Consider the following 14,854-nt stretch of genomic DNA (forward strand, 5'->3'; position numbering starts at 1 on the left):
ACAGGACCAGCTCCCACTCCAAAACAATAGCAACAGGCAACGCCCCCGCTCTGTCAACATAGTGACCGACCTCAACCCCATTTAGCCCTCGCCCAACTCCCCCGTCACCATAGCGACAGGCTCAGACCCTGCTGTGCCACCAGAGCGACAGATCCCGCCCCCAAGAGCGTTGGGATGGGTCAATGATTCAATCCCTCACATCATTGAATTAATTTAACAATTCGAATAAATGGATATTTCAGCACATTCTTCACCTGCTCCCGAAACTGAGTCTGGGTAACAGCATAAATCGCAGTGTTTGTGCAGCAACCCAGGAGCTGCAGCATAAAGCCCGCTTCCCGCACAACACCAGGGACAGACCGATACCCCAACCAAAACATCCGGTTCCACAGCCAATACACCATCAACGTTGTCCATAACAGGATGAAATTGGCAGAGATAACTAACAGTAAAATGATGGATTTCCTTCGGCTCTCCATCTCTGGGTCTCTGTGATTCTCCCCATTGCTCTGAACCCGGAGTCTCCTGCGACCTCTGTTGCTCACTAAAATGTGCCTGACGGTCATTGCATTGAGCAACAGAATCACCACAAAGGGAACAAGCACCGTTAGACTGTGATTGAGGAACTCTATTGCTCCCCAGAACCACTTGGTCAGACCAGCCATTGTTACGTAACAAAACGTGGATTGGTTGAACAGCTGATAGCGAGTCATTAACATAAAAAACCAGAAGATGTTCTTTAGACAGCTCAGCACAGTCACTGTTCCCAGAACCACAACCGCCGTTTTCTCGGTGCAATATTTACTTTTCAGCTTCTGGCAACAAATGGCCACAAATCGATCAAAGGTGAAAGTGACAGTGAACCAGACAGAACAGTCTGTGGCTGCGTAAAGTAGAACAGCATGGATATTACATATGGGGACGGACAATAGGAACAGAAATTGTGCCCGATAAACAATGGGAATGTGCCTCAATATCAGGTCAAGGATAATGACCAGTAGATCCGCCACTGCCATGGCCACCAGGTAGCGAGTGACACATTTGGAGAGACCACACTTTCTTCGACACAGGATCCCAATCGTCAGCAAGTTAGCTGTGAGGAAGGGAAATAAACAGGGAAGTCAGACATCAGGCTTGGAGCAAAGTTACAAGGACTCAACTTAACTGGGGTGTGGGGCTCCAGCAATACATCTGGTCCCAGACTCAGTGTAGTACCAGCAGTGGCTCCGCCTCCCTGACTGGCCCGCTGACCCCCAAAACTTACCTTGTGTCCAGGACTCCAGTGATGGCCCTGGTTCCAGGGATGGAGTACTTCCAGGAGAGGCTCCACTCCCAGGTACGCCTGGGACCATATGCATTGCTGGAGCCCCACACCCCAGTTACTTTAAGGACTTATTGAGAATGACAAATATGTTGCTGTATTCAGTGATGCAGTGAAATAATTAGACCTGAAAGAACAAACAGGAAGATCTGTGATATGGTAGAAGCCAGGAGAGTTTAAATGTCAAAAGTCTGATTGTGAAATTGTTAAGGTCAATGCTGATCATAATGCCCCCAACTCCTTTAAATCTGTTCAAACTTTCATCTCTCACATTTCAGACCAAGGGTCAGTGGGCTGAAACACTGGGCAAAATATTGATGAGTTCAATGCCAGCATTGCTATTCTCAATCTTTTTGGTGGCAGTGAGGCTCCATGGCCGATCCAAACCCCACTCAGCGGTGGGTCCCAACTTTAAATATTGCAATAAAGGATATGAATAAATGAATGTTCCTTTCACTGCGAACTTGCCAACTGTCTGTGACCTTGCGTGTGGCGGCTGGCACTGATACGCCTTCAGTTTCCCGTCCAGGGAAAGCTGGCACCATCGAGGTAGTGAGGGGGCAATTTAGTATTTTTATTATAGTGCGGGGGCGGGGTGGGGGGTGGTTCATGGGCATCAACCAGCCTGTTTTATATCAGATTGGCATGGCAACAATGCAGCTAAAACCACCAAATGCTTACATACAATGAAAAATAAAGTAAAAATGTTCTCTTAAACTACAAGCCTTCCAGTGTCCGAAGCAATCGGCATTTTGTTTTAATTTGAAAAATAATGTGGGGAACTGATTGTTATTATTGGGTTTAGAAAACAATATATACAATAATAAGAAATAAGGACTATCTCCTCACTCCTCCCTCAATTGGAAGCCAAATATAAAGATTAAAAAAATAGTAAGCCCTGGAATTACTCAACAGCTCAGGAAGCATCTGTGTGGAGAGAAGCAGAGTGAACGTTTCAGGTCTGTGACCTTTCATGAGGGTCATTGAGGCAGTGGAGACCACCCCCCAGTACGACACCATAGTTTATTTATTTATTTAGAGATACAGCACCGAGTCTGTGCCGACCATCAACCACCCATTTATACTAATCCTCCACTAATTCCATATTCCTACCACATCTGCACCTGTCCCTACATTCCCCGACCACCTACCTATACTAGGGGCAATTTATAATGGCCAATTTACTAATCAAGTCTTTTGGCGGTGGAAGGAAACCGGAGCACCAGGCGAAAACCCGCGCTGATTTGCAAACTACACACAGGCAGCACCCAGAATTGAACCCGGGTCGCTGGAGCTGTGAGGCTGCGGTGCTAACCACTGCGCCACTGTCGCGCCCTAATGTGATAGGTTTTAAGCAAATAGAGTGGAGGTGGTGCAAAAGAGAACAAATGAGAAGGTAGTGATCGCACAAAGGGTCACAGAGAATAACTAACATGGAAGTCATTGGGCAAAAGCAAAGACAAAGAGTGTGTTAATGGTGTGGTGAAAGACAAAGCGTTAGTACAGAGAGGGTGTTCAATGGCAGAATAATGAAAGCCATAGCCACATGAAAGAATATGAGGGGAAAAAAGTGGGCAGGCACATGGCAAAAAAAATTGTAATGATGGAACAAACTAAAATAAAATGAAATAAAAAAAATCAAAGTAATACTAAAATAGAAAGGGTTCTATGTATGCTCTGAAAGTATTGAACCTTTGCCAGTTCTGATGAAAAGTCACTAACCTGAAACATTAACTTTGCTGCTCATTCCATAGATGCTGCCAGACCTACTGAGTGTTCCCAGCACTTTTTGGTTTTATGATGAAGGGATGTCGTCAGAGACAATCTGGACGGCCCCAATGAGGGCAATTGGAGATTGGTCGTGAAGCCCAGGGGGGAGGGATTCCTGGGAGTTCCATTGTTTCCTGGACAGGGCACTCCATGGGCCATAGATTGCCCACAGAGGAGAGAGCCCAAGCCCACTGAAAGGGCGCCCCATTATACAAGGCGTCCTCCTCAAATCGCATAAGTACCCCTGCTGCTGGTTAGATTCCAGCAGCGGTGGGAAGAAGCGCTTAAACTACCGTGAATGGGCCACTTTAGGGCCTCAATCGCCCGATCCTGCCCCAGGCAACATTGTTTTGTGATGGGTTGGCGATGGGCCTGCTCAGAAGCTCAGTTAGGGTTCTGCCAGGGCAACTCAACTCCTGACCTCATCACAGCCTTGATTCAAACATGAACAAAAGAGCTGAACTCAAGAAGTGAGCTTAGAGTGACTGCCCTTGAAATCAAGGAGCATTTGACCGAGTATGGCATCAAGGAGCTCTAGCAAAACTGAGGTCAGTGGGAATTAGGGGGAAAACCCTCCGCCGGCTGGAGTCATACCCAATGCAAAGGAGGATGGTTGTGGTTGTTGGAGGTCAATCATCTGAGCTCCAGGACATCACTGCAGGAGTTCCTCAGGGTAGTGTCCTAGGCCCAAACATCTTCAGCTGCTTCACCAATGACCTTACTTCAATCATAAGGTCAGAAGTGGGGATGTTCGCTGATGATTGCACAATGTTCAGCACCATTCATGACTCTTCAGACACTGAAGAACTCTGTGTAGATATGCAGCAAGACCTGGACAATATCCAGGCTTGTGCTGATAAGTGGCAAGTAACATTCGCGCCACACAAGTGCCAGGCAATAACCATCTCCAACAAGAGAGAATCTAACCATCTCCCCTTGACATTCAATCACATTACCATCGCTGAACCCCCTACTATCAACATCCTAGGGGCGGCCATTGACCAGAAACTGAACTGGGGCAGACATATAAATAACGTGGCTACAAGAGCAGGTTAGAGGCTAGGAATCCTGAGCGAGTAACTCACCACGTGACTTCCCAAAGCCTGTCCACCATCTACAAAGAACAAGTTAGGTGTGTGATGGAATACTCTCCACTTGCCTGGATGGGTGCAGCTCCAACAACACCCAAGAAGCTGGACACCATCCAGGGCAAAGCAGCCTGCTTGATTGGCACCCCATCCACAAACATTCCCTCCCTCCACCACCGACGCACAGTGGCAGCAGTGTGTACCATCTGCAAGATGCACTGCAGCAACGCACCAAGGCTCCTCAGACAGCACCTTCCAAACCCTCGACCTGTACGTGCTTGTGTATGTGTTTTTCTGTTTGATTGTGTCTCAGTGTGTGTGTCTCCAAGTATGTCTGCTTATTTTTACGTGTCTTTGTGTATCTCCTTGCGTTTCAGTGTGTGTGTTTGTGTGTGTGTGTGTGTGTGTTCCACTATGTGTCAGTGTATTCCTGCTTGTTTATGTCTGTTTGTGTGTGTATGTGTGAGTGTGTGTATGTGTGTGTGTGTGTGTGTGTGTGTGTGTGTGTGTGTGTGTGTGTGTGTCTGTGCATGTTTGTTTACTTATATGTTATATATACCTGCCTGCTTGTCTCTCATGGTGTGTTTCTGTGTGCTTTATCGCAGTGTGTATGTATATATGAGTTTGTGTGTTTCTGTGTCTTTGTGTATCAGTGTAATTTATTATCAGTTTCGGTGTCTCTGAGTGCCTCTGTGCTTGTGTGTTTATGTGTCTCAGTCTCTGTGAGTATGTGTCACTGAGTGTGTGTCCATGTCTCTGTGTCTTTCTATGTGCCTATGTGTATCTGTTTGTTTGTATCTCATAGTGTGTGTGTCTCTGAGACTGTGACTGTGTTTGTTTGTATATCTTGGTGCATCTGTGCCTCAGTTTCTGTGTCTTGAGTGTGTGTACTTCTGTGTTTGTGTGTATCTGTTTGTGTCTCAGAGTGTGTCTGTATGTATGTTTGTGTTTATTTATTATTCACTCATGTGATGGGGATGTTGCTGGCTAGGTCAGCAATTATTGCCCATTCCTAATTGCCGTTGAGATGGTGGTGGTGAGCTGCCTTCATGAACTGCTGCAGTCCATGTGGAACAAAAACAAGAAATGCTGGAGTCACTCAGCAGGTCTGGCAGCATCTGTGGAAAGAGAAGCAGAGTTAACGTTTCGGGTCAGTGACCCTTCTTCGGAACTGACAAATATTAGAAAAGTCACAGATTGTAAGCAAGTGAGGTGGGGGTGGGGCAAGAGATAACAAAGGAGAAGGTGCACATTGGACCAGGCATCACAGCTGAACAAAAGGTCACGGAGCAAAGGCAAACAATATGTTAATGGTGTGTTGAAAGACAAAGCATTAGTACAGATTAGGTGTGAATACACTGAATATTGAACAGCAGCAAGTGCAAACCTGAAAAAACACCTGAAAAAAACCAGTCCATGTGGGTTAGGTATACCCACAGTGCTGTTAGGAGGGGAGTTCCAGGATTTTGACCCAGCGACAGTGAATGAACGGCGATATAGTTCCAAGTCAGGATTGTGCGTGACTTGGAGGGGAACTTGCAGGTGATGGTGTTCCCATGCATCTGCTGCCCAAGTTTCTAGGTGGTAGAGGCCGCGGATTTGGAACGTGCTGTCTAAGGAGCCTTGGTGCATTGCTGCAGTGCATCTTGTGGATGGTACACACTGCTGCCACTGTGTGTCTGTGGTGGAGGGGGTGAATGTTTGTGGATGGGGTGCCAATCAAGCGGTCTGCTTTGTCCTGGATGGTGTAGAGCTTCTTGAGTGCTGTTGGAGCTGCACCCATCCAGGCAAGCGGAGAGTATTCCATCACACTCCTGACTTGTGCCTTGTAGATGGTGGACAGGTTTTGGGGAGTCAGGAGGTGAGTTACTCGCCGCAGGATTCCTAGCCTCTGACCTGCCCTTGTCGCCATGGCATTTATATGGCTACTCCAGTTCAGTTTCTGGTCAATGGTAACTCCCAGGATGCTCATAGTGGGGACTTAAGCAATCAAAATGCCATTGAATGTCAAGGGGAGTTGGTTGGATTCTGTCTTGTTGGAGATGGTCAATGCCTGGCAATTGTGTGGTGCGAATGTTACTTGCCACTTATCAGCCCAAGCCTGCAGATTGTCCAAGTTTTGCTGCATTTCTGCATGGACTGCTTCAGTATCTGAGGAGTTGCAAATGGTGCAGAACATTGTTCAATCCTCAGTGAACATCCCACCTTTTGACCTCATGATTGAAGGAAGGTCATTGATGAAGCAGCTGAAGATGTTTGGGCCTAGGACACTACCCTGAGGAACTCCTGCAGTGATGTCCTGGAGCTCAGATGATTGACCTCCAACAACCACAACCATCTCATATATCAACCACCAGAGCCCACCAGTGACTGGAGTTCTGCAAGATTTCACTGTTAATCTCGGGGGAGTCTTGTTTAAAGTTTCAGTAGGGGACTATTTGGGAATAGTGATCACAATTCCATAAGTTTTAGAATACTCATGGACAAAGACGTGACTTGTCCTAAAGGAAGAGTGCTAAATGGGGGAAGGCCAACTATACCAAAATTCGGCAGGAGCTGGGGAATGTAGATTGGGAGCAGCTGTTTGAAGATAAATCTACATTTGATATTGGGAGGCTTTTAAAGAGAGGTTGATTAGCGTGCAGGAGAGAAATGTTCCTGTGAAAATGTGGGACAGACATGGCAAGATTAGGGAACCATGGATGACAGGTGAAATTCTGAAACTAGCTAAGAGGAAAAAGAAAGCATACATAAGGTCTAGGCGGCTGAAGAAAGACGAAGCTTTGGAAGAATATGGGGAATGTAGGACCAATCTGAATCGAGGAATTAAGAGGTCTAAAAGTGGTCATTAAATATCTTTAGCAAACAGGGTTAAGGAAAATCCCAAAGCCTTTTATTCATATATAAGGAGCAAGAGGGTAACCAGAGAAAGGATTGGTCCACTCAAGGAAAAAGGAGGAAAATTATGCGTGGAGTCAGAGAAAATGGGTGAGATTCTAAACGAGTACTTTGCATCGGTATTCACCGAGGAGAGGGACATGACGGATGTTGAGGTTAGGGATAGATGTTTGATTACTCTAGGTCATGTCGGCATAAGGAGGGAGGAAGTGTTGGATATTCTAAAAGGCATTAAGGTGGACAAGTCCCCAGGTCCGGATGGGACCTATCCCAGGTTACTGTGGGAAGCGAGAGAGGAAATAGCTGGGGTCTTAACAGATATCTTTGCAGCATCCTTAAACATGGGTGAGGTCCCGGAGGACTGGAGAATTGCTAATGTTGTCCCCTTGTTTAAGAAGGGTAGCTGGGATAATCCAGGTAATTATAGACCGGTGAGCCTGACGTCAGTGGTAGGGAAGCTGCTGGAGAAGATACTGAGGGATAGGATCTATTCCCACTTGGAAGAAAATGGGCTTATCAGTGATAGGCAACATGGTTTTGTGCAGGGAAGGTCATGTCTTACCAACTTAATAGAATTCTTTGAGGAAGTGACAAAGTTGATTGATGAGGGAAGGGCTGTAGATGTCATATACATGGACTTCAGTAAGGCTTTTGATAAGGATCCCCATGGTAGGTTGATGGAGAAAGTGAAGACGCATGGGGTCCAGGGTGTACTAGCTAGATGGATAAAGAACTGGCTGGGCAACAGGAGACAGAGAGTAGAAGTGGAAGGGAGTTTCTCAAAATGGAGACGTGTGACCAGTGGTGTTCCACAGGGATCCGTGCTGGGACCACTGATGTTTGTGATATACATAAATGATTTGGAGGAAAGTATAGGTGGGCTGATTAGCAAGTTTGCAGACAACACTAAGATTGGTGGAGTAGCAGATAGTGAAGGGGACTGTCAGAGAATACAGCAGAATATGGATAGATTGGAGAGTTGGGCAGAGAAATGGCAGATGGAGTTCAATCAGGGCACGTGCGAGGTGATGCATTTTGGAAGATCCAATTCAAGAGTGAACTATACAATAAATGGAAAAGTCCTGGGGAAAATTGATGTACAGAGAGATTTGAGTGTTCAGATCCATTGTTCCCTGAAGGTGGCAATGCAGGTCAATAGAGTGGTCAAGAAGGCATACGGCATATTTTCCTTCATCGGACGCGGTATTGAGTACAAGAGTTGGCAGGTCATGTTACAGTTGTATAATACTTTGGTTCGGCCACATTTGGAATATGGCGTGCAGTTCTGGTCGCCACATTACCAAAAGGATGTGGATGCTTTGGAGAGGGTGCAGAGGAGGTTCACCAGGATGTTTCCTGGAATGGAGGGTGCTGGCTCCGAAGAGAGGTTGAGTAGATTCTGATTATTGTCATTAGAAAGACGGAGGTTGAGGGAGGACCTGATTGAGGTGTACAAAATCATGAGAGGTATAGACAGGGTGGATAGCAAGAAGCTTTTTCCCAGAGTGGGGGATTCAATTACTAGGGGTCACGAATTCAAAGTGAGAGGGGAAAAGTTTAGGGGGGATATGCGTGGAAAGTTCTTTCCACAGAGGGTGGTGGGTGTCTGGAACGCGTTGCCAGCGGAGGTGGTGGACGCGGGCATGATAGCATATTTTCAGATGTATCAGGACAGATGCATGAATGGGCAGGAAGCAAAGAGATACAGACCCTTTGAAAATAGGCGACAGGGTTATGTAGAGGATCTGGATCGGCTCAGGCTTGGAGGGCCGAAGGGCCTGTTCCTGTGCTGTAATTTTCTTTGTTCTTTGTTCTTTGTTGTGATGGGGAACGAAAATCATGGCTTCCATTTTACCGATGTTTAAACATCAAAAGCAGTACTACATTGAATCCTGGTCTGCACATGTGACAGCATACATACCACAGACACCAGCAGCAGCAAAAATAAGCAAAAGTAAATCAAATCAGTTTGTAGAGTTAATAGCTGGGTACAGAGACTAACCAGCACAAACAACAATAGCAACAGCAAAGAGGGCAGAATAAATGGCAGTACAATAATGCTGTTAGAATGCACGGTTTACAGAATTAATCGCTGAACAGCCAGACTTACCAGGAACACCAAGAATAGCGAGTATTGGGTAATAAAAGTATTGAATCACATAAAGAGCGCAATAAATTCGCCATGCTACTGTTATCCAATCATAATCTGCAATAAGTGCCTGAAACGAAGAAGATAAACCCTTCCCCATTGTTACAACCTCCCAATCAATTGTTCTCAAATTCTGACCCGTTTTTGTAACATTCCAATCTATTGCTCTCAGATTCTGATCCATTGTTGTAACATTCCAATCCATTGTTCTCAGTTTCTGATCGATCATCTCCTTCTCTCTGGAGCCGCAGATCCCTGTTAGTGCCGGGGCTGATACTCCCGCTGACACTAGGTGTTAGTAGCTTAGCATTTTGAAGGACGTGCACTATTAATAGAAGAAGAAAACCCTCCAGAGGAAACCCTCACAACTACAGTCCATGGAGACTAACACCAATTCCAAGCACTGAAAGAAAACAGGCTCAGTTAACCCATTTCGATCCAACACTTTTTGAAGAACAATAAAGAATATGCTTTACTCGATCAGGATGGGATGTCTGTGGGTTGCTGGTGGAAAGATATGTTGAAAAATCAGAAGCACTGGCCAGAATTGTTCAATCCTACTTTGATATGGCAATGGTGACAGTGTACTGGTGGTTACAAATGTCACATCCTGTCTGAAAAAGGACAAATGGGTAACCCTGTAATTTACAAGTCATTCATTCGAACGTCGGTGAAACGTTCGAGAGATGTTTCGATTCTATAATCTGGGACAAATTTTTTGTGGCTTGAAGGAAAAAAAGCAAAACATGAGTTTGTAAATGACAAGCTGCCTGGATATGTTAATTCTAAATCATCCCTGATCATAGAACATAGAACATAGAACATGACAGCGCAGTACAGGCCCTTCGGCCCTCGATGTTGCGCCGACCTGTGAAATCATCTGACCTACACTATTCCATTTTCATCCATATGTCTATCCAATGACCACTTAAATGACCTTAAAGTTGGCGAGTCTATGACTGTTGCAGGCAGGGCGTTCCACGCCCCTACTACTCTCTGAGTAAAGAAACTACCTCTGACATCTGTCCTATATCTATCACCCCTCAACTTAAAGCTATGTCCCCTCGTGTTTGCCATCACCATCCGAGGAAAAAGACTCTCACTATCCACCCTATCTAACCCTCTCATTATCTTATATGTCTCTATTAAGTAAAATCTCCTCCTCCTTCTCTCCAACGAAAACAACCTCAAGTCCCTCAGCCTTTCCTCGTAAGACCTTCCCTCCATACCAGGCAACATCCTAGTAAATCTCCTCTGCACCTTTTCCAAAGCTCCCACATCCTTCCTATAATGCGGTGACCAGAACTGCACGCAATACTCCAGGTGCGGTCTCACCAGAGTTTTGTACAGCTGCAGCATGACCTCGTGGCTCCGAAACTCGATCCCCCTACTGATAAAAGCTAACACACGATATGCCTTCTTAACAGCCCTATTAAACTGGGTAGCAACTTTCAGGGATTTAAGGACACCAAGATGTCTCTGTTCATCTACACTACCAAGAATCTTCCCATTAGCCCAGTACTCTGCATTCCTGTTACTCCTTCCAAAGTGAATCACCTCACACTTTTCCGCATTAAACTCCATTTGCCATCTCTCAGCCCAGCTCTGCAGCCTATCTATATCCCTCTGTACCCTACAACATCCTTGGGCACTATCCACAACTCCACCGACCTTCGTGTCATCCGCAAATTTACTAACCCACCCTTCTACACCCTCATCCAGGTCATGCATAAAAATGACAAACAGCAGTGGCCCCAAAACAGATCCTTGCGGTACACCACTAGTAACTAAACTCCAGGATGAACATTTGTCATCAACCACCACCCTCTGTCTTCTTTCAGCAAGCCAATTTCTGATCCAAAGCTCTAAATCACCTTCAACCCCATGCTTCCGTATTTTCTGCAATAGCCTACCGTGGGGAACCTTATCAAACGCCTTACTGAAATCCATATACATCACATCCACGGCTTTACCCTCATCCACCTGTTTGGTCACCTTCTCGAAAAACTCAATACGGTTTGTGAGGCACGACCTACCCTTCACAAAACCGTGCTGACTATCGCAAATGAACTTATTCTTTTCAAGATGATTATAAATCCTATCTCTTATAACCTTTTCCAACATTTTACCCACAACCGAAGTAAGGCTCGCAGGTCTATAATTACCAGGGCTGTCTCTACTCCCCTTCTTGAACAAGGGGACAACATTTGCTATCCTCCAGTCCTCCGGCACTATTCCTGTCGACAATGACAACATAAAGATCAAGGACAAAGGCTCTGCAATCTCCTCCCCGGCTTCCCAGAGAATCCTAGGATAAATCCCATCTGGCCCAGGGGACTTATCTATTTTCACACTTTCCAAAATTGCTAACACCTCCTCCTTGTGAACCTCAATCCCATCTAGCCTAGTAGCCTGAATCCCAGTATTCTCCTCGACAACATTTTCTTTCTCTACTGTAAATACTGATGAAAAATATTCATTTAACGCTTCCCCTATCTCCTCTGATTCCACACACAACTTCCCATTACTATCCTTGATTGGCCCTAATCTAACTCTAGTCATTCTTTTATTCCTGATATACCTAAAGAAAGCCTTAGGGTTTTCCTTGATCCTATCCGCCAATGACTTCTCGTGTCCTCTCCTTGCTCTTCTTAGCTCTCCCTTTAGATCCTTCCTGGCAAGCTTGTAACTCTCAAGCGCCCTAACTGAGCCTTCACGTCTCATCCTAACATAAGCCTTCTTCTTCCTTTTGACAAGCGCTTCAACTTCTTGAGTAAACCACGGCTCCCTCGCTCGACAACTTCCTCCCTGCCTGACAGGTACATACTTATCAAGGACACGCAGTAACTGCTCTTTGAATAAGCTCCACATTTCGATTGTGCCCATCCCCTGCAGTTTCCTTCCCCATCGTACGCATCCTAAATCTTGCCTAATCACATCAACATTTCCTTTCCCCCAGCTATAATTCTTGCCTTGCGGTATATACCTGTCCCTGCCCATCGCTAAGGTAAACCTAACCGAATTGTGATCACGATCACCAAAGTGCTTACATACATCTAAATCTAACACCTGGCCGGGTTCATTACCCAGTACCAAATCCAATGTGGCATCGCCCCTGGTTGGCCTGTCTACATACTGTGTCAGAAAACCCTCCTGCACACACTGGACAAATACAGACCCATCTAAAGTACTCGAACTATAGTATTTCCAGTCAATATTTGGAAAGTTAAAGTCCCCCATAACAACTACCCTGTTACTCTCGCCCATGTCGAGAATCATCTTCGCTATCCTTTCCTCTACATCTCTGGAACTATTCGGAGGTCTATAGAAGACTCCCAACAGGGTGACCTCTCCTCTTCTGTTTCTAACCTCGGCCCATACTACCTCAGTAGACGAGTCCTCAAACGTCCTTTCTGCCGCTGTAATACTCTCCTTGATTAACAATGCCACACCCCCTCCTCTTTTACCATCTTCTCTGTTCTTACTGAACAGAGCTGGCCCTCAGCTGGCCCTCAGCCATTGTTCAAATCTGGCGCTGATCATCCAGTCCATCCATGCTTCCCTCAAGAAAGCGGGCAAGGGCTCGGGCGTGAAAGTGATTGAGAGGCGCCAATTTAATGCGTTCCTCGATGGGTTGCTGGGGTACATGAAGGCCAGGTGCACTTCTGCTCCGTCCTCACAGTGAGGTGTTGGTGATGGTTATTAAGTACCTTTGACATGAAGATAACCATAGCCAGCCTCAGCATCAATGGCAGCAGGGGATCTCACCGCAGATTTCACAATCTATCTGTCCTCAGGGATTTGAGATATGCGGTGAGTTTTCTGCAGGAAAACCACACCGTTCTGGGAGACAAAGCCACCTGGCTCCTGGAGTGGCAGAGTGGCGTCTACATGAGTCACATCACCCCTATTTCTAGTGCTCTGGCTATCTTGTTGGTCCCGACTTTTCAGCGAGAGATCATGGGGTTAAAGGAGCCAATGCCGGGTCACTTGCTCCACCTTGCCGTTCACCTGGGTATCGTGCCGTTCCACCTTGTGAACGCATATACACCCAGGTCCAGCGTTTTGCAAGCACGCTTCTTTGAAGAAGTGTCCGCTGTCTTGAGCTCCATCGATAGCGGCGAGTGCATCAACTTCGACGGGGATTTTAACAGTACCCTCGAGGTGGGGTATTGCTTCGGTCCCCAGTGTGGCCAAGCAACTGTGGAGAAGTTGAAGGCACTGATCAGCTCCCTCAACTTGGTGGACGTGTGGTGGAATCTCCATCCCGACTCCAGCGCCTTCACATGGAGGACTGGAGGAGGAGGGTCCCAAATCGACTGCCTCTACTTTTCACAGGCGTACGTCTTCCGCGTCTCGGCGGCCTCCATGTGGATGGTGCCATGCTCGGACCACCGCCTGGTGTGGGCGGAGTTCACTCCACTCTGCACGTGGGCGGGGTCCGCGTATTGGCTCTTTAACCACTGGCTGCTGGACGACGAGCGGTTCCGGGACTCGTTCTGTCTATTCTCGGCCGACTGGAGAAGGAAGTGGGGGCTTCCCCTCCTTAAGGCTATGGTGGAATGTGGGCACGTCTCACATCCGTGTATTCTGTCAGCAGTACGCGAAGGGGTCGACCAAGTGGCGAGAAGCCAAGATTGGGCGCCTGGAGAGGGAGGAGCTCGGCTTGGAGTCCCGCCTCTGTCATGCCGTCATGGACCCGGCCCTGTGGCAGGCGTGCAAAGAGAAGAACGGTACGCTGAGGCACCTGCAGCTCATAGGGTCCTGAGGCGCGTTCGTGAGGTCGCGGATACAGATCCTGGAGGATTTAGACCACGCCTCACCCTTCCTCTACTCGCTGGAGAAATGGTTGGGGATCCGTAAGCAGCTTGATGAGCTGCAGGCCGATGACAGATCCTCCATCACAGAACCAGAGGGAATGGGCTTCCTGGTCATGTTCTTATTACAGTGCGTTATTCTCTCCGGATCCATCCAGCGAGGACGTGTGCAGAGTTCTGTGGGACGACCTGCCCCAGGTCACCCAGAGGGCTCCGAAGGATGGGAGGCTCCGCACACATTGGCAGAGCTCTCCACCAGCTCTCGAGGGGCAAATCCCCGGGGCTGGACGGGTTCACCTTGGAGTTCCTCAGGGCATTCTGGACGTCCTGGGTGATGATTATGCGCCTGTCCTGGGGGAAAGACTGGCAACCGGGGAGATACCCCTCTTGTGGCACTGGGTGATCATCGTCCTGCTGCCGAATAGGGGTGATATCAGCCTGCTTGAAAACTGGAGTCCGGTCTCCTTCCTCAGCACGGATTGTAAGATCTTTGCCTGGGCTATGTCTACCCGCCCTGGCTCCCTGCTGGCCCACATGATCCACCTCAACCGGTCCGACATGGTCGCGGGCCGATCCATCCAGGACAACATCCACCTGGTCCGGGACCTGATCCATCTTTCCCAGAGGGCTGGTCTATCTGTCGCCTTTCTCTCCCTCGATCAGGGGAAGGCGTTCGTCAGGGTGGATCACAAATACCTTTTCGGGACTCTGCGCGCTTTCGGACATGGCGGGATCGGCTCTGCGTGAGCCGGCCATGCGGGTCATCCTCTTGACTTATGCCGATGACGTGTTCCTCGTTGACTTGCGGATT

At 47.4% G+C, this 14,854-nt stretch overlaps 1 protein-coding gene across 1 annotated transcript; it reads right to left on the reverse strand.

The window, feature by feature from the left end:
- Positions 1–200: 200 nt before the first annotated feature.
- LOC137358249 (probable G-protein coupled receptor 139) lies at positions 201–9,446 on the reverse strand. Its single transcript, XM_068024144.1, has 2 exons — positions 9,188–9,446; positions 201–1,093 (listed from the first exon to the last, which is right to left on the reverse strand). Exons 1-2 carry the CDS (start codon positions 9,429–9,431, stop codon positions 201–203), a joined length of 1,137 nt encoding a protein of 378 aa, XP_067880245.1. The 5' UTR covers positions 9,432–9,446.
- Between the last annotated feature and the right edge of the window lie 5,408 nt (positions 9,447–14,854).

This window comes from Heterodontus francisci, chromosome 49 (assembly GCF_036365525.1).
Source record: "Heterodontus francisci isolate sHetFra1 chromosome 49, sHetFra1.hap1, whole genome shotgun sequence".
NCBI lineage: Eukaryota > Metazoa > Chordata > Chondrichthyes > Heterodontiformes > Heterodontidae > Heterodontus > Heterodontus francisci.